General features: G+C 51.4%; 1 protein-coding gene across 1 annotated transcript in view; it reads right to left on the minus strand.

Moving 5' to 3' along the window:
• Positions 1-222: 222 nt before the first annotated feature.
• CACNA1B (calcium voltage-gated channel subunit alpha1 B) overlaps positions 223-20759 on the minus strand; it is a 183802-nt gene continuing 163265 nt past the window's right edge. The window contains 9 exon segments of the mRNA XM_066332486.1: positions 223-2009; positions 3635-3843; positions 3998-4205; positions 8274-8384; positions 9265-9391; positions 11059-11186; positions 12033-12142; positions 13346-13453; positions 16343-16451. Of these exon segments, the coding sequence (XP_066188583.1) occupies positions 1506-2009; positions 3635-3843; positions 3998-4205; positions 8274-8384; positions 9265-9391; positions 11059-11186; positions 12033-12142; positions 13346-13453; positions 16343-16451 (1614 nt within the window). The 3' untranslated portion in view covers positions 223-1505.

Consider the following 20759-nt stretch of genomic DNA (forward strand, 5'->3'; position numbering starts at 1 on the left):
TTTGCTGCAATCACTCCCCTCCCACCCATAAAAGTATATCTATATATATATATATATATATAGTCTAAAAAAACCAAAAAAAAAATTAAAAATAAAAAATAAAAGGCCAACAAAACCCAAACCAACCCCAAAAAGCACATTTGCCTTCCCCGCTGGAAGCTGCCAGCCTGGGGGCAGTGTCCTGGGTGTGGTGACCGCAGGGCCCCTCCCGGCTCCGGCCCCCGCCCCCTCTGCCCTCCCCACGCTCGCCCAAGCTCGGATGCCTCAAAGCAAGAGGTTGCATCGTCACTGTGAAAGATTTCAAAGGTTAGGCACTTAGTAGTGAACAACTGGAGCATTCGGTAGAAACGGTGGGACCTGGAATGACAATTGGACTAATTCTCTACAGAAAGAGGAAATTTTTTCTTTTTTTTTTTCGGCTTTTTTTTTTTTTTTTACTGTACAATTTACAAAAATGCACACAATGAAAAGTTAAAGTTCTATCTAATAGCTTGATATAAAACCAATAACATTTCTTCTTCTCACCCCTATGCTTTTTTTTGTTTCCTCTTTTTGTTTGGGTTGGTTGTGGTTTTTTTGTGGACTTTTTTTTTTTTTAAGTTGTTTTTTGCTAAATCAAGCTTATATTGTAAACAAGACAAAACAGTGAGGGCATGTTGCAGTCAACAGGAGAGAGGGATGGATTGAAAAGTCTCAGCAGCAAGGAAACAGTCCTTACAAAGGAGCTCTCTTGTGGCTTTACGGTGTGTCAGTGTGAAGGACCCGATGTGGTGAGTGACATTAGAGACCCCCAGGGCAGTGGTGCCACAGCAGGGTCAGCTCGGGGAGGTGGTGGCACCAGCTCTGCCCTAAAGGATTGCAGTGGCTGAACATCAAGTCCCAAAGGACTGTCCTTTGTTCTGGGCTGGGTTTCTCCTCTCCCAGTTTCTTGGGTGCATCTCTTCCTTCTCAGCGCTCAACAAGGCAAAACGCGGGGGGCGAGCACGAGTCCCTCTGCGACCCCCGGCTCACCCCAGCAGGGGGGAATTACGATGGTAAATTGATTAAGAAATAGCCCAACAAAACTGCGCCAATCTCGAGAAGGACCCACAGTTCTGCTTTTCCACCGTGGAAGGTGAGGATCGCTCTTCTCCCGGCTCCTCGCGTCCGTGGCCGGGTTGGCGCCTGGTGCGTGTCTCGGCACTAGACAAGGCAGTGGGGAGGGCGCAGAGAGGGATGTGCTCCTCCCGCTGCCCTCCCCAGAAGGAGGGAGCCTTCTTCCTCCATCTGTCTAGTGCAAAAAAACCAAAACCAAATGAAAAAGGAAAAAAAAAAAACCAAAACCTTAAAGAAGACCAGAGGAGAGAGAGGCTGCAGGGGCATCTCCGGCCCCGGGCGCTGAGCAGTTCTTGGGGCTGCCCCGCCGGCCGCCTCCGGCCCCGGGCCCCCATGGGAGCTCCCAGCCCTCCAGATGATAAAACTCATCCTTAGTAAGCACGCACACCTCGCAGGGTTCCGCCGAGCCGCTAGCACCAGTCATCCTCATCAGCTTCGTGGTAGTAACTGCGTCCTCTGGCCGCGGGGCCCGCGTTGAGCCCCAGCGTGTAGTGGTACCCATTGGGCACCCGGCGGATTTGGTGCGACTGCGAGGTCAGGGAGGAGACGTAGGAAGTCCTTGAGGAGCGGCCCGAGTTGGTGGCCACGGCCTCCTCGAAGGTGAGCGTGTCCTCGGGCGCGGCGCTGTCCCCGTCGCGGTGGCCCAGGTAGGGGTCGGAGCCGATGCGGGCCACGGCGGGCGGCTGCTCCCCGCGCAGCAGCGCGTTGTGCTCGGACAGCCCGCGGCTCAGGCGGCCCGGGGAGAACGTGGGGCTTTGGAAAGTGGTGAAGTGCACGGGCGAGGAGTTAGCGGTCTTGTAAGTGATGCTGGGGCGTGGGGTCAGTGGAGTCTGTGGGAGCTGCCTCCGACCCCGGCAGGGGGTACTAGCACCAGATGTCGACAGCAAGGGGCTCCCATTAACTGAACCACTGCCCTACATCAAAATTGGAACAGAGCAAATCAAAAAATAAAAAAAGGGAAACACCGGACAAACACAGAGGCAGGCAGGTATCAAACAGAAGGAGAAGCAACAGAAGGCGGAGACGAGTCACAAGAGGAAAGAAAAGCAAAAAAAAAAAAAAAGAGAGAGTTTAGACAAGCACAGTCGGGAGGGGAGAGAGTTATCGAGAGATAAGTCAACATGGGATGTGGAGAGCTGGAGAGTTCAAAAGTCTGGGAGCAGTAGGAACAGAGAGGGGCAGAGCATCGGTAGGACGCAAACGGGCACCAACAGAGGGGACAGTGCCCGGGGGAGGCACCCACAGCATACAGGGCTCGACATGCGCCTTACCTGGCCTGGCAGCAGCTCAGAAACATCCCTTTTGGGGGCGTTTTACAAATTACTGTCGTTTTTTTACAGTTTAGCTGTGAGGTGGGTTTGTGCAGAACTTCACCCCACAGGCTGTGCCTGCTGGGTTTGTGGGAGGTGTCCCTGCCCAGAGCAGGGGCTTGGAACGAGAGGAGCTTGAAAGTCTCCTCCAAATCAAACCATTTCAGGATTCTATGAATTTGTTTCTGCTGCCAAAACTGGATTATGGGTTGTTATTATTATTATGGATTCCACATAGAAGGAGGATCTGGGTGCCTGTTTTATGCAGGTTGGCAATGAAATGCCTTTGGATTTAATAGCCAGTTTGTGAAAAAATAACAACCAAAAGCTCTTTGGACAGGCTTTAACAAGTCCATTTAACAGAAATGCATCCACATTGTCCTCTTTAATATTACACATTGGATTTTGGAGAGGTAGAAGGGTCTGGCAGCTTCCTGGGTTACTAATAATGCCTTGTGAGAGTGAACTAAGCTGCAGTAATTTACACAAATGCCACGAGTGAGAGGAAAGGGCCCCTGTCTTCTCATTTCTGTTTACATTCTCCCAAGGCAGGACATGAGTGCATTGAACAATCCCTCAGCCTTTCCCTACCTAACATTTTGAGACCAGATCTTTAATTTTTAAGAGCATTTTTTTCCTTCCTATCAAGCCATCAGGCTTGTCAGGCTGTCAGTCACTGCTCGTTCTGCCCTGCCTGCCTCTCCCAGCACAGCCCAGCAACATGCCAGGGCCTGAGCATCTCACAATTACAAAAGAAAGGAGAACTAAATTTTAGCCTGCCGATAAGGAGGCTTTGGGAGGACCCTTTTGGTTTCTACAACTTCCTGACAGAAGCATAGAACCAGGTGGGGCTCGGGCTCTGCTCCCGCGTAAGAGGAAATAGGACAAGAGGAAACAGCCTCAGGCTGTGCCAAGGGAGGTCCAGGTTGGACATCAGGAGGAATTTCTTCCTGAAAAGTGTGGTCAGGATTGGAAGGGGCTGCCCAGGGAGGTTTGGAGTCCCCATGGAAGGCCTGTGACAGTGACCAGGTGGGAATGGGCACCGCTTGGACATGGAGGATTTTCCCAGCCTTGGTGTGAGGCCCCAGGCGTGACCTCGATGGCTTTATCTGCAGTGCCTGACCTTCCATCCCCTTTCCACTCCTCTAATTTAAGGAAAACACGGAGAAGGTGCACGCATCCATGGCAGGGATCCCTCGGGGCAGTTTCCCCACCCTGGCTGTCCTCACCTGTCTGTGTGGGCCGTGCTCTGGGCCCCCATTAGGGGAGGTGGGCCTGCTCTGGTCGGCAGATTTGGGCTGGGCACGGTCCCGGCTGCCATAGCGGTCACAGGAGTAGAAGCGCTGCTTTTCAGAGGAGGAGGAGGAGTGCTGCTTCCTCTCCTGGGAGCGGCCACGCTCCTTCTTGTCCTTGGAAGAAGACTCTCCAGACTGGGCAACTGGAAGGGGAACATTGGGTCACCAGCGTGTGTGGGGTGGGGAGGTCCTACAACACAGGCAGGACCCCAAACCCCACCTGAACGGACAGGGACAGGGGACGTACATCTCCTCCCTGACCCCCCAGGGCCAAATCCTCACCGGCAAAGCACTCACCAGCCTGTCCATCAGCCATGTGATGGGCGGCCCTGTCCAAGGACTTCTGCTTCTTCTCTTTCCGCCGGTGGCAGCGGTGGTGGTGGTGGTGGTGGCCCTGCTCCGGAGGCATCCTCTCCAGGGAATACTCGTAGAGGTGCATGGGGTGAGGGCGCTGCGGGGTCAGCGTGGAGACCGAGCGCTTCATGGGGCTCGTGTCCGGGATGGGCTGCAGGGAACAGGGAGGGACACGGAGCAGGGTGAGGGAAGGCGCCGGGCCCCGCTCGGCCGCCTGGTTCCCAGCATGGAGGGGTTAAACAGCGAGAGAGAGAGGGGCAAGGAGGGGGAGGAGAGAAAATGGTTAATTGGAGACAACCGGAACAGGCAGCAGGATTTGTGGGATGTGGATTGAGCGGGGCAATTTGGGGAGTGAATGTGATCTCCGAGTGCAAGTCCACGGGGCCACGGGAGCAGAGGTACAGGCAGCACTGCACAGCACATCCAGCACAGAGCTCAGCAAGGACATGGGGCACAGCAGCAGCCAAGCACCTCACAAGGGGAATTCTCCAACCCCAGGGGCACCCCCAGCTGCTCCAGGGCCTGCATCCCAAAGCAGCTCCAAAGAGGAAAGCAGGTAGCGTTGCTGAGCACCACATGGAGGGGGGAGAAAAATCAGGAATCAGGGCAAGGTACAGGCCAAGCAACCAGGAAATTCCTTCTATCCCCTGCAGTGAGCACAACTCCCATCAAACATTTAAACCTCTCTTGAGCCACCCTCACTCCCTGAAGCCCTTTGCCTGTGGCAAGGATAGTGTGTACATCCTGCAATCCCACCCGGACAGCTCCAGAAAGGAATACCTGGGTTTGCTGTTGCTGTTTTTAAAACATTTGTGTCCAAACATCTGGGCACGAGAGCTGTAACAGTGCCCAGCCCAAATCCACTGGCTGCACCCCCTCCCTGTGCCAGTGGCAGCTCCAGACCCTGCTCCTTTCCCTTTAGGCACAAAACCTTCCAAAGGCTCTGCAGAACTCCAGACAAGTGTCCTGCAGAACAGCCCCTCTCACAGCCTCTGCCCTCCCTCTGCCCAGGGATAAAGCTCAGAAAACAGGGACAATTCCCACATTTCCTTCTTTGCTGGCCTCTGGTTGGCTCTGTGTGGAGACAACAGCTCATCCATCCTCTGGATGCTTCCCTGGCTCTGTCACTGCATCTGAGCTGTGTGCCAGAGCAGAGATCTCAGAGCTCAACAGTGAAATTCAGGATGTTCCCCAGTCCCTCAGCCTCACACTTGTTTGAATTCCCAATCCAATAAGTGCCTCCAACAACATCTCTCCTGAAACATTTACTCTGCTCACTGTAACCTTTCCTGAGAGCTCTGTATTATTTTTCCTGTCTGCTCTCTTTTGTTTGCTAATCCTGAAATCCAGATCTCTGCTTCCCCGTGATATTTACCCAAGGCAAAGCCAATTGTTTCACAGCTCTGCTCATTATTTTGAGTGGAAAAACCACTCTCCCTCCCCTTGAGGGCAGATTATCCTGGGTGGAAAGGCACGATCTGGGCAGTTACCCACATTTTGGTGCTTCCTACTGAAGGCAGTTGGGATCCTGGTGCTGGAAGGTTTATCACAAGGCTGGGATGAGGGAGCCCAGCACAGCCTGTGCTGTGGCCCTGGAAGCACCAATTCCATCAACAGGATCACCTTGTGCTGCTTTTGTGTCACCTCCTGTGGCCTTCATTCATGTGGGCAAGAGGCTATCCTCAGGAGCTTGGTATCTGTCCTTGTTTAGAGCAGAGCCTGCAGCTGGGGGAAGGCAGGGGGGCTGTAAACTGGACAGTCTGATGGGCTAAAATAGGGGAAGTGAAAGTATTTCCCACTAAAAACACATCTGGATTTTCAAAATCCCTCCTCCCCCCAAAAAATACAAAAAAAACCCCCACAAAAAACAAAACCACACACAAAAACCCCCCAGCAAACAAAAAAATACCAAAACCCCAAAAAACAAAAAAAACCTCCTTGCTAAACAAAAAACAAAACAAAGCAAAACCAAAAACAAACAGACAACACAACCCCAAAAAAACCCAACTACAAAACCCCCAAAACCAGATAGATTGACAAAAAATGAACATTTCTTTTTTGGCCTTTGGTTCTGCCTCCATGCTTATTCCAGGGACAGAAGGCCCAGTGACATGAATCAATGGCAAAGCAATCAATCCCTTTTCCAGAAACCCTGGCAATGCTCCTGTTTTGGGAAGGCACAGGCTCCCAAAAAGCCTCAGGAGACCGCAGGCACCCCTGCGGAGAGCTCCTAATTGCTTCTTCATTACCAACCCGATTGTTTTCACTGCCTAAATTCCTGAGCAATGAGGCACGAAAATAAACAAATAATTTAAAAAAAAACAAAACAAACCCCAAAACAAGCAAACCACCCTGCTACCAGAGCGAGCATCGTGCAACCATGGATCGAGGGAAAAGTGAGGAGAGACAGAGAGAAAGAGAGAAAGAGAAAGAGAGAGCGAGAGCGCAGCTGCGCTGGCGCGGCTCCGGATGAGAGGGGAGAAAATTCAAGGGTTAAAGGAAGGTTAATTAATTCTTAAGATGAGATTAATAGGATACAATTTAGTGCGAACTACATACTGCCAGGTAACTCCCAGGTGACCGTGCTTTGCTCCTCTGCAAACAATTCGGACAAGGTGAGGGACATTATTGGAAGCAGCCCCACAGTACAGCCAGTGTCAGACATCAGACGTGCAGCGGACACGATGACCACCGGGGAGGGAAGTGATGAGGGCAGGAGAGCAGAGAGGGAAGGTGGGAACACAGGAGGAAGGGTTTTTTAAATCAGTGGAACATAAAAAAAGAGAGGCAAACAGAAAGGGAGATGTCCAGGAACAGAAAGCGTTGCAAATAAGAGTTAGAAAGAACTCAAAAGTTTGGGGAGGGGCAGAGCAGCACGTGAGAGGGAGGGATGGGGACATGGAGGGGGAGACACACACAGAAAGGACATCAGTTATTCACCCAAGCTACAACCAGTGAACATTGTATTATTCAATGAGGTTAGATCTGAGATTCAGGGCCTGATTCACAACCAGGGACAGTGACACCCCAGGGGGACAAGCCATGCTTCAGTCAGGGACACTCCTGCAGATATCTGACTGCTGTGGAGAGGAGTTTCCCAAGGGAAGGCTCTGCCAGCTGCACTGCTGGGAAGGAAAGAGGCTACCTGTGCTCTAGGATAAAGGACCATTTCTGGGAAGGGGAAAGGCTTTGCTTTGTGGGCTGTTGCCTTTATTAAGCACAGTGAGGAATGCTCCCGATAATTCCGAGAATCCCAGGGTTCACACAAAGGCTGCAGTTTCTGGAGCCAGGTGGGAAATCCTCTGGCTGGCCAGGGGCAGCTCCAGCACCTTGGCACAATTCCTTCTATGGAGCTATTGCTGTGTGTGCACAACACAGGGTTTCACTTCAGGGTGCAGCAGACCCTTCACATTCTGCTCCCCACAGAAGCAGCCCAAGGGCAGGCTGCTCCCCCCTGGCTGCGTGAATCAGGCCCTGGAATGAGGCAGTGGTGAGATGTTGTGACACAGGAGGCAGGATGGTGGCTGGGCAGTACTTGGGACAAACAGCAGTGGATGTGTGAAATGGTCAGAAATGATCAGTGACATCCTGCACACTAAGCAGCGCCCACAAGTTGATGTGAAAGTCAACTCTAGTGAGGAGATTTCTTTAAAAGGGAGTTAAATCAACAAGGGGAATCCTCAACACCAAACTACTGGCCAAGGTCACAGTACAGGAAAAACAGGGAACAAACTCAGTTTCCCAGTGGAGCTTCCAGGCACAGCCCCTGGCAGTCCCTGTGCCTGCTGCATCCACCTACGTGTAACACAGCACATCTGCAGCTTTTTGTAAGGACAGGGCACAGGAACGTGGCTTGGCTGCACAGACAACACCCAGCTAATGGGAAATGTGCCTTCCAGGAATGCAAGTGGCATCATCCCCAAACAGTGACACTCGTGGGTGGCCCAGCCAGAGGGATCACCCAGGACAGCTGCCACTTCTGCAGGGAACCTTTGGCACACTCTGCAGGGAATCCTGGCCAGGAATCCTGGCCACATCCGATAGGGAACACCAGGACACACCCTGCAGGGGACACCCGGCCATGCCAGCACAAGGCCTGGATTCATGTCTCCACATCTTTTAAAACCAATATTCCCAAGCCACATCCCACCCATGACAAGCAGAGGGAAGATGGTGAGATCCTGCCCTGCTCTCAGTCTCCCAAACCCCCACCTCTCACCTGGGTCTCAGCAGCCAGGCGTGGCATGGAGGCCGCCCTGCCCTGGCTCTCCAGGCCTGGTTGGGGCTCTCCGTTGGCAACTGTGGGGCTGATCTCCTTCATTTCCACCACCTGATTAAAACATGGAATGGTTTCAGTAGCAGGAACAGGAGCATCAGCTTTGAAGCCCCCATCAGCTTCTTGAAGTTAGACTTGACTGGGAGGAGATGCTGGTGTGGGAAAGAGCAGCTGAAGAGCTGTGGAGTGCCCAGGTTACTCTGTCCTCAGCAAGGACATCCCACAAGCAGTGGGATCAGCTCTTCCACCAGGCACAAGCTCCAGCTGTGACCTGGGAAACCCTTCAGGTCATCCTGACTGGAAACCCCTCATCTGAGCCAGGACAATGGCATTGGGAAATGGGAAGAGAAAGCCTGAGGTGACCTATGGCAGCAAGACAAAATTCCAGGAAAAGCCTGTCCAGACCAGGCTGTGGCAGCTGCCAGGTCTGGGGTTTCTCCACAATGCTCAAGCAAACAAGAGACAGAACAATGCTTGCCTCAAGGGACAGATCTCCTGCTCATGCAGTCCCCGTCTTCACCTGTTTTTTCTAAACACTTTCTAAAAGTTCTAAAATTCCACCTCAGCTCTAAAATCTCCTGCATCTCACCCTGTCTTCACCTGCTTTTCCTAAGTGTTTTCTCTAAAATTTCTTAAATTGTACCACAGTTCTAAAATTTCCTGCATCTCACCCCATCTTCACCTGCTTTACCTACGTGTTCTCTAAAATACCTTATTCTACCACAGGACTAAAATTTCCTGCATCTCACCCCATCTTCACCTGCTTTTTCTAAACATTTTCTTAAATTTCTGGAGTTCTACCACACCTCTAAAATCTCCTGCATCTTACCCTGTCTTCACCTGCTTTTTCAAAACGTTTTTTTAGATTTCTCAAGTCCTCCCACAGCTCCAAGATCTGCACCTTCTCCCTCACACCTTCCCCCCATTTGCTCACCCTCTCGATGGGGATCTCCTCGGAGTGGCCTCGCTCAAAAGCCGGGCTCCTGGTCTCATAGAACACGTCCTGGGTGCGTTGGGTTCCCCAGGAACTGGACTCTTTGATCCCTCCCTCTGGGGGTGGCCTGTCCCAAGGGAAAGAGAGGAAAAAATATTCATTCTTTTGCAAAGAGATTTTTGCTGAATTTGGCAAACAGACTCTAGCACCTTTTGAGGTTTCACATGTGAAAGTCAGCTGCAGGATGGGCACAATGGCTGGTGAAGCTCTAAGGTCCCCTGGGTTTCTCCCTTGTAGAGGCTAAAAGTCTCATGAGAACAAGGAGATAAACCAACCACGATTTTTTTTTTCCAGTAATTAAGGAAAACAGCTTCTTCCACTTAATTCCTGATGGACAATGAAGAATTTGGGAGTTCAGGCTAATTTTGTGTGTACAACCAGCTGGGCATTGGTCAAACACCTCAACCATGCTGAAGTCTCTGCACCAGCTGTTGAGTCTGGTGTTGGTTTCCCCATCAGGATTATTTGGCATGTTGAAACCTCAGCTGTCACTAAAAATCCATAGTGCTCATGATCCAGAGGAAAATCACCTGGAGCAGGAAATGGAGAATTGATTAGGGATCACTGTCACTAGGACTGTTTGGAAAGCTCTCCATGAAGGGATAATTTCCCCAAAGAGACGAATTGTGCTGTGGCAAGCACTTGCTGTTGCCCAGTGCCACAAGCTCAAGGGATAAGTTTATTCCCAAGGATCTTTGGCCTCCCAAAAACTCATTGCTGGGATGGTTGGTGGGGTTTGTTCGGTTGTTTTGCAACAGTCCCAAATTCCTGTGAGCACACTCACAGTGGGAAGCTCCCCAGTGAGGATTCCTGAAGGGAACACCGAGTTACCAATACCAACAGCACAGGGATAACCGCAGTGGGAGCAGAGCCGCCAGCAGGAATTGTGCCAGCCATGGGGAGAAAGGGCTGCTGGCCTTTGTCTTGGGTTGCAATGCAAGATGTAACCCAAAGTGTGTATTCTATTGCCATCTGCTGAAACTGGGTGGGGAGGTGGGAGGTGCTTTTTCTCTTCAATGACCCATCCCTCGTAACTCTGGGCTGGAGGGGGCGGTGCCTTCTGTCACTGGGCAGCTGTTAAACCAGCTGGGGCAGAGTTCTTCATCCCTTCCAGGACCCATCCTCCCTCCAGGGGTATCTGCTGTTTATGGGCCATCCAGGCTCACTGCAGGGCTGAGACAATTCCAGCATCCCATGGGGAGAGGCTCCACCCAGGGGGAGGAGCCCAGCATTCCCACCTGGATCACCCCTGGGATTCAGAACCCCAGCACAGCCTGTCTGCACTGGATTCCCAGAGGGAGACCAGCCCCATCTCAGCACCACTGGACCCTTCTCCAGGATCATCTCTGCTCCCACAGAACCACTTCTGGCACTGCAGGAGGATTTATTTGGACGGTTTTCAGTACCCTGACCAACAGGGGGTCAGGTCGGGTTCTAACTCAGTCAGTGTTTTCTTTTTCTTTTTTGTACTACTCCATTTGTATTTTTGAATATTCCTAGTAAAGAACTGTTATTCCCATATCTTCGCTGAAAGCCCCTTAATTGCAAAATTATAATAATTTGGATGGAGGGTATTTCCATTCTCCATTCCAAGGGAAGCTCCAGCTTTCCCCTGGCAGACACCTGTCATTCCAAACCAAGCCAGCCTTGGTGCCAGCAGAGCCACTGGAGCAGCGGTGGTGGGTGGGGTGACCCCGAGGTGTGGGGTGGCTCTGGGGGCTCAGGGATACTCACAGGGCTCCCCCGTTGTTGAGGGAGGCTGAGCTCTTCTGGCGCAGGAAGGCCTTGGCGTTGCTGAAGGCTGCGGGCTGCGTCTGCTCCAGGGTGGCCTTCAACGGGTGGAAGAGGGACACTGGCCCGGGCTGCCAAGCACAAGGGAAGGTTGTCAGAGCTGGGATGGGCTACAGGGCTTTTCTACTCTGTGAAAAGTCCACTTTGCCACCCTGGGACAGACTGGGCACTGCTGCCAGAGGCTCTGAGGGACGCCTGGTACAAGTCAAGTCCTGCTGCAATCCCCTTTCCCTCTGAATGTTCTCCCAGTCACCAGAGCATTGAATTCTTTCATTCAGGGAATAAGTGAAGGGAGCTCCCCCAAGGATGTGACCAGAGGAGCTGTGCAGTTCCAATGGCTCTGGATGGATCTGTTGTAGCCATCCAGGTGTGGGACAGATCTCCACCCTGTGCTGGAGATCAGCTGGATGCTCATCCTAAAAGCAACAGGTGTTTGTTCTGCTGGAAAGAACTGGGCTTCCAATGCCAGTTGTGTGAAAACATTTTCTAGAATTTGAAAAAACCTTAAAACCTATTAGAGCCAAAACGACTTTGAATAATTCCTATTTTCAAAAATAACTTAAGCCTTCCATAGCCAAACTATCAGCAGCTTTCGATAATCCTTTATCAATAATCCTTTCCTTTCCCAAGGAAATCTTTTGGTGCTCCCCAGGCCCTAGGCCATTTTTAAACACAGGATTTAGACTTTCAAAGATCAGTTGTCATTTTTTTTTGGAAAAGATCTTTCTTTACTGGAAAAGGCAAAAACAATGATTTTAAATTTTTTTTTTCAAGAAAGACTTTCAGGAGATATTTCCATTTTTGAGGCAGCATTTTTAAACCCTGTTTGGAGGGGCAGCCAGACCTTCTGGATGAATGCTGCTGGTGATTCTTGTTCGAGCTGCCCAAGAGGGAGGATGGAAGGACCCCTTTTGTACCTGGCACAGGCCCCCGGGGGGCTGCACTTGCTCCCTGCTGTTCTTATTCTGCTTGTAGAAGTCAAATATCATCAGGGCTGCGTAGACCTTCCCCACAGTCATTTCATCAGCTGCCAGGGCATGGGAAAAACACAGCAGAGACATTCCAAGGACGAGGAGAAGACGGGAATAAGAAATAACAGCAAACGGGTGTGAAAAACAGGGAGAGGGAGGAAGCAACGTGAGAGTCATGAGGCAAAACAGACACAGAAAAGCAGAAGAAAGGAAAAAAAAAACACAAAGAAAAGGTTACAACACATTCTTCAGCTCTTTGCCTGTTGCTGCCTTGCCTTGGTTTGGAGCTCCCTGTGGCAAACACAGGGGTTGTGTAGGAAAAACCAGACAGGAAAACCCAGTGGCATTGTCAACACTGCTGAGAGAATTCCTAAATTCATCCCAGACCCACGGCCAGCCTTCATCAACAAAGCAGCCTGACTCCTCCCTCTCTGAGTTACAGTAAATGGGCTATAATGAGCTAATACACATTTAAGGAATATTTCATTTTTCCAGACTTTCTTTTTTTCACCCTCGGAGCCATGGGACAGCCCTTCCCTGCCCAGCACTGGAGCACTCACCATGGAAAAAAGAACTGGAGCAGCAGCTGTATGGGAATCAAGAGAGGAGGCAGGGAAAGACTTCTGTCACTACCCACTGATTTGCACCTCCTCAGCTTGCTCATTTCTCTTAATTAACAAGGACTTTTTCTTTAATTAGCAATGCCTTATTACTCTATACTATTTCTCATTAATCAGAAATCCAGAGCTAATCAAGATAACAGCAAACTTCCCATATTCTCAGCACTTTTGCCCAGGACAACACCAAGTAACACAAAGGCCTTTAAGCCCCAAACACCTCACATCTGATTCTCTAAGTCCTCAGCAAGTTTTAACTTTTCTTCCCCCCCTTTTTCTGGAGCTCAGATGGCAGAAATTGCTCTCCCACCCTTCAAGGCACAGGCTGGAGGCTGACAGAGCTGGGGAAACCTCTGGAAGAGGCCCCACACAGGTCTCTTCTGGGCACTGCTGGGGATTTGGGTTTTTCCATGCACAGGAAATCTCCTGCAGCACAATGCAGTCCATGCCTAGGGGTGAGCTCAGCTCCCCAACCCCTGTGTGACAGAGCCAGGGCAGCACAGAGCCTCCAGGGACGTCAACTGCCCTTGGGGCACCCTCCAGGTGACCCACATGGGGCTTGGGACAGAGCAGGTGAGGAGGCAGAAACCTCATCTGGGGTTCTTGGGTGTCTGGGATGGAGGCAGTTCCTGAAGCACTTACGTTTGTGAGGAGGCACCAGCAGATCCAGAGTCTTCTGGGACAGGTTGGGCCAGACCAGTGAGATCTCCTTCCTCAGCTCAGCATCACACTGGTGCTGCTTCACACCACCTGCAGCCAGGGGGAGAGAGAGGAGTGAGAGCCTGCCCGGGGAGCACATCCCACTGCTGACATCCCACCGCTCCCATCCCATCTTCCCAGCCCTTCCCTGCCCAGGGAATCCACGAATTCTCCCATGACAGCAGTGCATGAACTCAGCAGGACCATCCTTGCCTCACCCTGGGGACCCTCAGCAGTGACCTGGAGCTTAAATCTGAGCTCAGACTTGTGGTGACTTTTTAAAGAATTAATTCATGTTTTATAAAAAAATGTGGTATAAAATGATTTTGAATCCAAGGAATAAAAATCGATCGGGAAACTGCAGCCTCTGCTGGGAACAGGGGAAGTGACCCATTTGCAATAGAAGGAAGGGTGGCTCCAAAAGGAGATGAGTCTCCCCTGAAGATGGGATTGCCAACGACCCAGTGATCAGCACCTGATGGAAATCTTATCTACATCGGCCTGGGTGTGCATCCCAATGCCGGGTTCCATAAATGTAATCAGGGGTCCAGCCCTGCCTGGAAAACTATTCACTGGAGCAGCAGATGGAGAGAAAAGAAATATGAATGTGGAACAGTGACTGAGTAGACAAAAGGATGGGGCAACCTTCTTCCTGGCTGAAAAACTGTATAAAATCTGGTCCTGTAAAAGCCAGATCTGAAGTTCACCCAGAACTGATTCCAGGCTCGGTGCTGACCGTTGCTTGTGGCTTTTCCGAATTTCTATTTGGCAATATTTCTCAATAAAATGGCTTATTGAAGAAATTGGCTGATCGCTTATTACAGACTTATTCCATAGAGCTGCAGGTGCCTCTTCCTTTGGGGAGCGCCTGAGGAGGCAGCAGCACCTCCCAGGTGGGCTGCAAAGCACCCGGACATGAATCACAAAATCCTATAATCACGGACTGGTTTGGGCTGGAAAAGACTTCAAAGATCCTCCAACCCACCCACCACTGGGCAATGTCCTGATGGATTACAAACCCTCTGCCACCAACCCTTCCCCAAATCCCTGGCAATGACACACGAGCCCAGAGCTCTGCCCCAGCAGCTGCACCCCAAGGCAGAGCAGAGCCAACCCAACCCCAGCTCTGCTCCGAGGGCCAAAGGCGGCCCTAAATACACACATGAAGTGGTTAAAGGCTGGGTGAGCCGCAGGCCAGCTGAATTCCCCACACAGCAGGCAATTAAGCAGTTCATGTGAATGACACAGATTATTTCTCCAGGAGCAGAGTGAGCGGAGGAGGCTCCAGGTACTCTGTTACACCGAGGTTTGAACTCCCACACGGGAACTCATTAGGGAGGTTTATTAAGGGCCTGTTAAGCCCACTGAAGACTCAATTAAATGTAGCACATGAAACCTAGTCAAAGGGAGCTCATAACAACAAAACAGGTCAGAACCTCACACCCCAGAGCAGAGCTAAACCACAGAAATAATCCAGGGTATCAGCTGAGCTCTCCTCTCTGGCTCCCTTCCAATATTCAGAAGGGTGGAGGGGGAGCTTTTCCAGTTGAAAAAGGCTGGCAGGTAACTAGAAACCGAAAATTAAACAAACTCTCAGCATCCTTATCTAGGAATTATTCCTGAAGTAAGATGCTGGCTCTTCAAGTCACAGGAAGTCCTAAAAGCATCCATAGAAACGAGTGTCTGCTCCTTGTCTTGATCCCACTCCTTTGGGGAGCCCCAGGCACCTCAAAATTCTTCCAGCAGTGCCTCCCCAAAGCCTCCAAGGCAAAGTTTAAGGAGCACAGGAGGGAGGAGATTCACTCAGATGTTTGCACTAAAACCGCTTCGGAAAGTGCAACAGCCTAACCCTGCCTTGCCCCTGCTCCTGAGAGTGTTGTTACCTCCTGTTAACTTTTAAATGAGGTGTAAGAGTGCTCAGGCCAGGCACGCCTTGACTGTGACCCCAGCCGGGCTGATGAAATGGGGTAACGACCCAGAGAAAAGGCCGATGCATTTTATTACAGCGCAGAGTTTAATTGGGAGGCGAGCAAACGCCTGATTAAGCACCTCAATAATTCCATTTTCTCTCACTGCGGAATGTGCTTCAGGGCACCTGGAGTTCCTGCCTTGCTGCCAGCGTGGAGCAACTCTGGGGGAAGGGCTGGAACAGTGCAGAGGTTGGAAATTCAGCTCTGATTGAGACACACAGGATTGTCTTGGCTGCCTCCTCCCAGGGTTCTCAGCTGGGATGGGCAAAGTTTCCCCCATTTCACGGCTCCCAAAGGCACAGGGATGCTCAGGGCCCCTCTCCGAGCTCCCTTGGCCTCAAGTGTCGGCATGGGAAGGCAACAGGAAAACAAGATTCCCACCTGGGGCAGAATTGCCATGGTTTGGGGAGGACAGCAAGATTCCACTGAATACTCTGAGCCGGATGGGACCCACAAGGATTATGCCAAAGTCTCCAGTGAATGGCCCATCCAGGGATCAGTGTGTGCCCTTGGTGTCCCTGGCACCCTGCTCTGACCAAGCCAGCCCATCCTGAGGTCAGGAGCTGGCCGTGAGCCAATGTGCTCTCAGAAACCTCCAATCTTCTGGTTTTCAGGAGCTCAGATGGCAGAAAATGCTCTCCCATCCTGCAAGGCACAGGCTGGAGACTGACAAAGCTCTGGAAGAGGCCAGGTAAGACATGAGTCTCTTATTGGTGCTGTTTTGGGCTTTTTTCCATGTACAGGAAATCCACAGCATAATAAAATCCACACCTAGAGGAGACTTCAGCTTCCCTAAACCCTGTGGGACCGTGCCACGGTCACAGAGGATTCCAAGGAGCTGAGATGCCCTTGGTGTCTGTGCTGCATCCTCCAGGTGACCCAGCCACCCCTCAGCCAGCAGTCCCTGTCACCTGAGGCCAGTTTGATCTCCAGGTGACCCAGCCACCCCTACACCACCAGTCCCTCTCACCTGAGGCCAGTTTGATCTCCAGCGCCGTGCGGATCAGGGCCATCAGCGTGGAGGTGAAGTGCACAGTTAGATCCTCGGGAGAGATGGGCATGTTCATCCTCACCAGGCGCTGGGGACACACAGGGCTGCCTGTCAGTGGGGGCCAGGAGTCCACCCCCCACCCGCCCCTGCCCCTCTCTGGACCCCCAAAGCACACAGAATACAAACAGGAAGGAACTTTTTGTGTGCCGAGCTGAGATTCTTCTGCACAAGGATGCCAGCTCCAGTCCAGGAGCAGGTTTGGGGTAGAACATCAGTGGTTTAAAGAGTGATTTGCCAGCACTGCACTGCAACCCTACAGAGCTCTCCCACGAGAAACCCTACAGAGCTCTCCCACGAGAAACCCTACAGAGCTCTCCCACGAGAAACCCTACAGAGCTCTCCCACGAGAAACCCTACAGAGCTCTCCCACGAGAAACCCTACAGAGCTCTCCCACGAGAAACCCTACAGAGCTCTCCCACGAGAAACCCTACAGAGCTCTCCCAAGAGAAACCCTACAGAGCTCTCCCAAGAGAAGGCAGGGGGAGGCTCCCATCCCATTTCCTGGCTGTCTCCAGTGGTGTCTGCAGCATCCAGATGTGTGGCTGCTCATCCCACCTGCCAAAGCAGCGTGCTGAGGAGATAAAAAACATAAATCCACCTCCTCCACCCTTTCTTACAACAGCTTGACTCACTAAATCCTTCACTTAAACCCTAAAACAGGACAAAATGGGGCCTGGCCCCACTGACTGAAGATGGTGGAAGGTTTGCATCTGCCACCCGAGGCTGCCAGCTCCATCCCAAATGTGACCTCTCCAGCTGTCCTTGCTGAGAGCAGGAGGTGAGGAAGGCACCTGCAGTGACAATGACACTGTGAGGGCTTGTGCAGGAGCTGTGCCATCCCTGGAGGGGGCTGGGATGGAGTATTTTGGTCCCAGCCTGAAGCACACTTGGGAACAGCTGCTGAGCCCTGGAATGTGGCTCAAGCACCCCGGGGCAGCGTGGAGTGGTTGGTGACAGGTAAAGGTGACAACATCCTTCCTGGTGGGGACACCTGGATTGTGGCTCCCAGCTCCCTCCCTGAGCTGCACAGCTCCTTCCCAGAGAGGAGAGGCTGGATGAACATGGGCAGGACTGTAATTCCCACCCTGTTCCTCCAATCCAAACACGGAACTATCCCTCAAGATCAGTGTTTTCCAAGACCTTCAGAGCTGGGAGCGAATCATTCCCCATCACCAGCCACCTCTGGCAGGGCAAATCCATCATTCTGCCAAGCAGGAAGCACCTGAAATGGCTTTGGAAAGCTCTGACCTGCTGGCAGCAGAACAGCTCCATGCTCCAAGCCTTGCTGATAACCTCAGCACACATTTAAGGGATGAATTCTCCTTCTGCAGCCTGATGATTCCTCAGCTTCCAGGAGCTGCTTGAAAACATCCTTGTCTGGACCTGTCTCAGACAAACCTCGGTGTTTCTGCTCTCCAGAGGGATTTTGCAACCCAAGGCAGTCCCTGGGTGTTGATCTGCCTGAGCACAGCCGCAAAAACCCAGCAGCAGCTTGGCCTGGGCCCCTTGCTGTGGAGACAATTCCATCCCCATCTGAAAGCTGCTGGGCTGTTACTGAGATCCCTCTGCCTGCCCAGAAACCTCCTGTTTAACAACAGCCCCCAAACGCTGCTGGGTGGTGAGTGCCAGCTGCACAGGAACACGCTCAGGGCGCTGCAGCAGTGGCCACAAGCCTGGCTCTGTTTCCAGAGACGCAGATTTTGGTGCTGTTCTGGGGCAAATCTGCAGCAGAAACTCTTTTGCTGATGGGCATTTCCCTGCTGGTGAAGGGGACGTGGTGCAGGGGAGAGCAGGGAGCTGGGGCAGCCTCAGGAAAGGTGAGAGGCTCAGTGGGAGCCCTGACTGCTGCTCCTGTGGTCCCCCCAAAGCAAGCCCTGGATGGGGCACGAACACTTGGCCAGGTTTGCCATCTCTGGGACAACCTCCCTGCTTAGACAATCTTCTAACCTCAGCGTCCCAGATGTATGGGCTGAGCTGCTTTGGAATCCCAGACTGCTTCAAGCTGGAAAAGATCTTAAAACTCACCTCATTGCACCCCCTGCCATGGGCAGACACCTTTCCCTATCCCAGGTTGCTCCAAGCTGGCCCTGGGCACTTCCATGCCCTCAGAGAGTGCAGATCCCAACCCTGGCCCCTCCTGCCAGCCAAGGAGACAATTCCCTCCAGGGAAACTCTTGGTGGTGGTGACATGAGCAGACAAAGGGCACAAAGTGCTGGTCCAGTGTAGAATCTGCTCAGAGGAGCTGAAATCTCCTTGTTTTTACAAGGAGACATTTACAACATTTACACATTTTCAGCTCTCACTGCATCCTGCAGGGATAGGAGACCACTGTCACAATGTCCCTGTCACCTAAAGTCTGGGACAAACCGTTGTGATCTCCCTCACAGCATGCCCAGAGGTTATTTCGTGTCTGCCCAGCCTCAGAGACAGCGAAATCAAAGTCCAGCCTTTCCTCCCCTTTCAGTCAGTGACAGTAGCAAGTGCTGGCAACACCACAGGGTTTTTTTTCTGTTCATTCAGGTCAAATGAAACAGGATTCAATTCTGATTCTGCCCTCAGCACACAAAAAGCTACAAAAAAAAATAAAAATCAATGAGAACCCACAGTCAGCAATCACAGAATCCCACAGGGGTGGGAGAGAGTCAAGGGATGCAGAGAGAAAGAAGATGCATGGAAGTGAAGAACAGGCAAATGAGGAATAATTCCCCACAGGAGAGCTCTGTCCTCACCAAAACCACCACCAAAACCCACTTTGTGGCTGGCACACCTCAGGTGTCCCCAAAGGATGAATTCCCAAAGGATGTGGGTGCAGAACACAGGCCACTCACAGCTGGACAGAGCAGGGCTTTCCTCCTCAGCTTTAGCCAGGGACAGAGGCTTTAGGGGAAGATTTTCCAAAGGGATTCCCATTTTTGGAAGCCTGGCTGAACAAACCTCACGTTTTGCTGCAAACAGGCACCTGGCAGAGGCTCTCCCTGCCCCACCTCTGTGCCCTCCTCCCTGCATTTCCCTCTGCACTGCCATTTTCTCCAGCCCAGTATCCAAACTGGTAACTCGGACACCTCCAGGTGACTGGAATTCCCAACCTGAGAACCCAGCGAGGAGCAGAAAGGAGGTTTGAGCTGTTCCTCCATCAGGGATGGGCAGCTCAGCACAGGGAAGCTGGATGGGATTCACCTCCCTTTGGACAGCACTTGAGGAGTTCTTGCCCTGCCAAGGTGAGCTGCAGGTTGCACCTTCCAGCTGCTCATTTCTGAGCCAAAAAAAAAAGGCATAAAATAAGAGAGAAATGCCTCAGAACCTGCAGCAGCCAAAGCCACCCATGATCCTCCCAAAAGCAGGAAAAATTCCTGTCATGGACAGCCCTGGCTTGAGAAAATCTCTTCTTTCAAAGAACACTTGACATGTCTGGAGAGCTCCTGCTGAGGATGGAGGAGGTGGAAGAAAAGAATTGATCCATCTGGGATCCAAAATAGCTTTGCCACCCTGGCTGGGGGGTGAGGGAGGGTCTGGGAGGGACACTGCTCACCCCACAACCCAAACCAATGTCCCAAATCACCGTGGGCACCCAGAGGAGCCAGGGAATCAGCCACTGGCACAGCCAGGAGGGATCTGATCCCTGAACATTGTCTGATACATTTTCCCAATGTCACAAATGCAGCCAAAAGGCTGAAACCGCAAACAAAAAGTCGTAATTTTTTTCCATATTACAAAATTATCTTATACATAAAAATATCTCCTTGTGCAGAGTGTGAAATTTCAAGCCTTTCCAAGCTACTGTCTAATTTTATCTGTATTTAATTCCTCACCATCCAATTGAAATTGGTAACATTTCTCAAACTCAAAATATTCTGCTTGACCCAAAATTTCTCCTTGAAAAAACTCAATCAACTTCTGCTTTTCATCCTGAACCATGATAGGAGAGAAAAAAATCTCGAGTTTTCTCAAAGACTTAGAGTCAAGAACGTAGGTTAAAAAAAAAAAAATAAATAAAACCAGCTCCTAAGAGTGTACTCAATTACTCAATTTTTTAAAAAATAGCTTCCCCTCATTTTTTTGCTGGGTTGTTTTTTTTCCCTGCCTGAAGCTGTGCTTCAAGGCTGTGTCAGAGCAGTGGCTCGTGGTTTGAAACAAAGTGAAAAAGGAAGGGAGGGGAAAAAGGAAGAGAGGGGAAACAACAACCAACCAAAAAATCCCCGCAACAACAAAAAATAACAGAGGAAAAAAAATCCCTCATTTGGATAATTTGTGGAGGGCAGAAGGACATTTTAGGAGCCTGCTGCTCCTTCCCTGCGCTGATAAAGAACGTGCATCCTTTGGGATGCGCCGGGAGC

The sequence above is a fragment of the Sylvia atricapilla genome, chromosome 19 (genome assembly GCF_009819655.1).
Source record: "Sylvia atricapilla isolate bSylAtr1 chromosome 19, bSylAtr1.pri, whole genome shotgun sequence".
Taxonomy (NCBI): Eukaryota; Metazoa; Chordata; class Aves; order Passeriformes; family Sylviidae; genus Sylvia; species Sylvia atricapilla.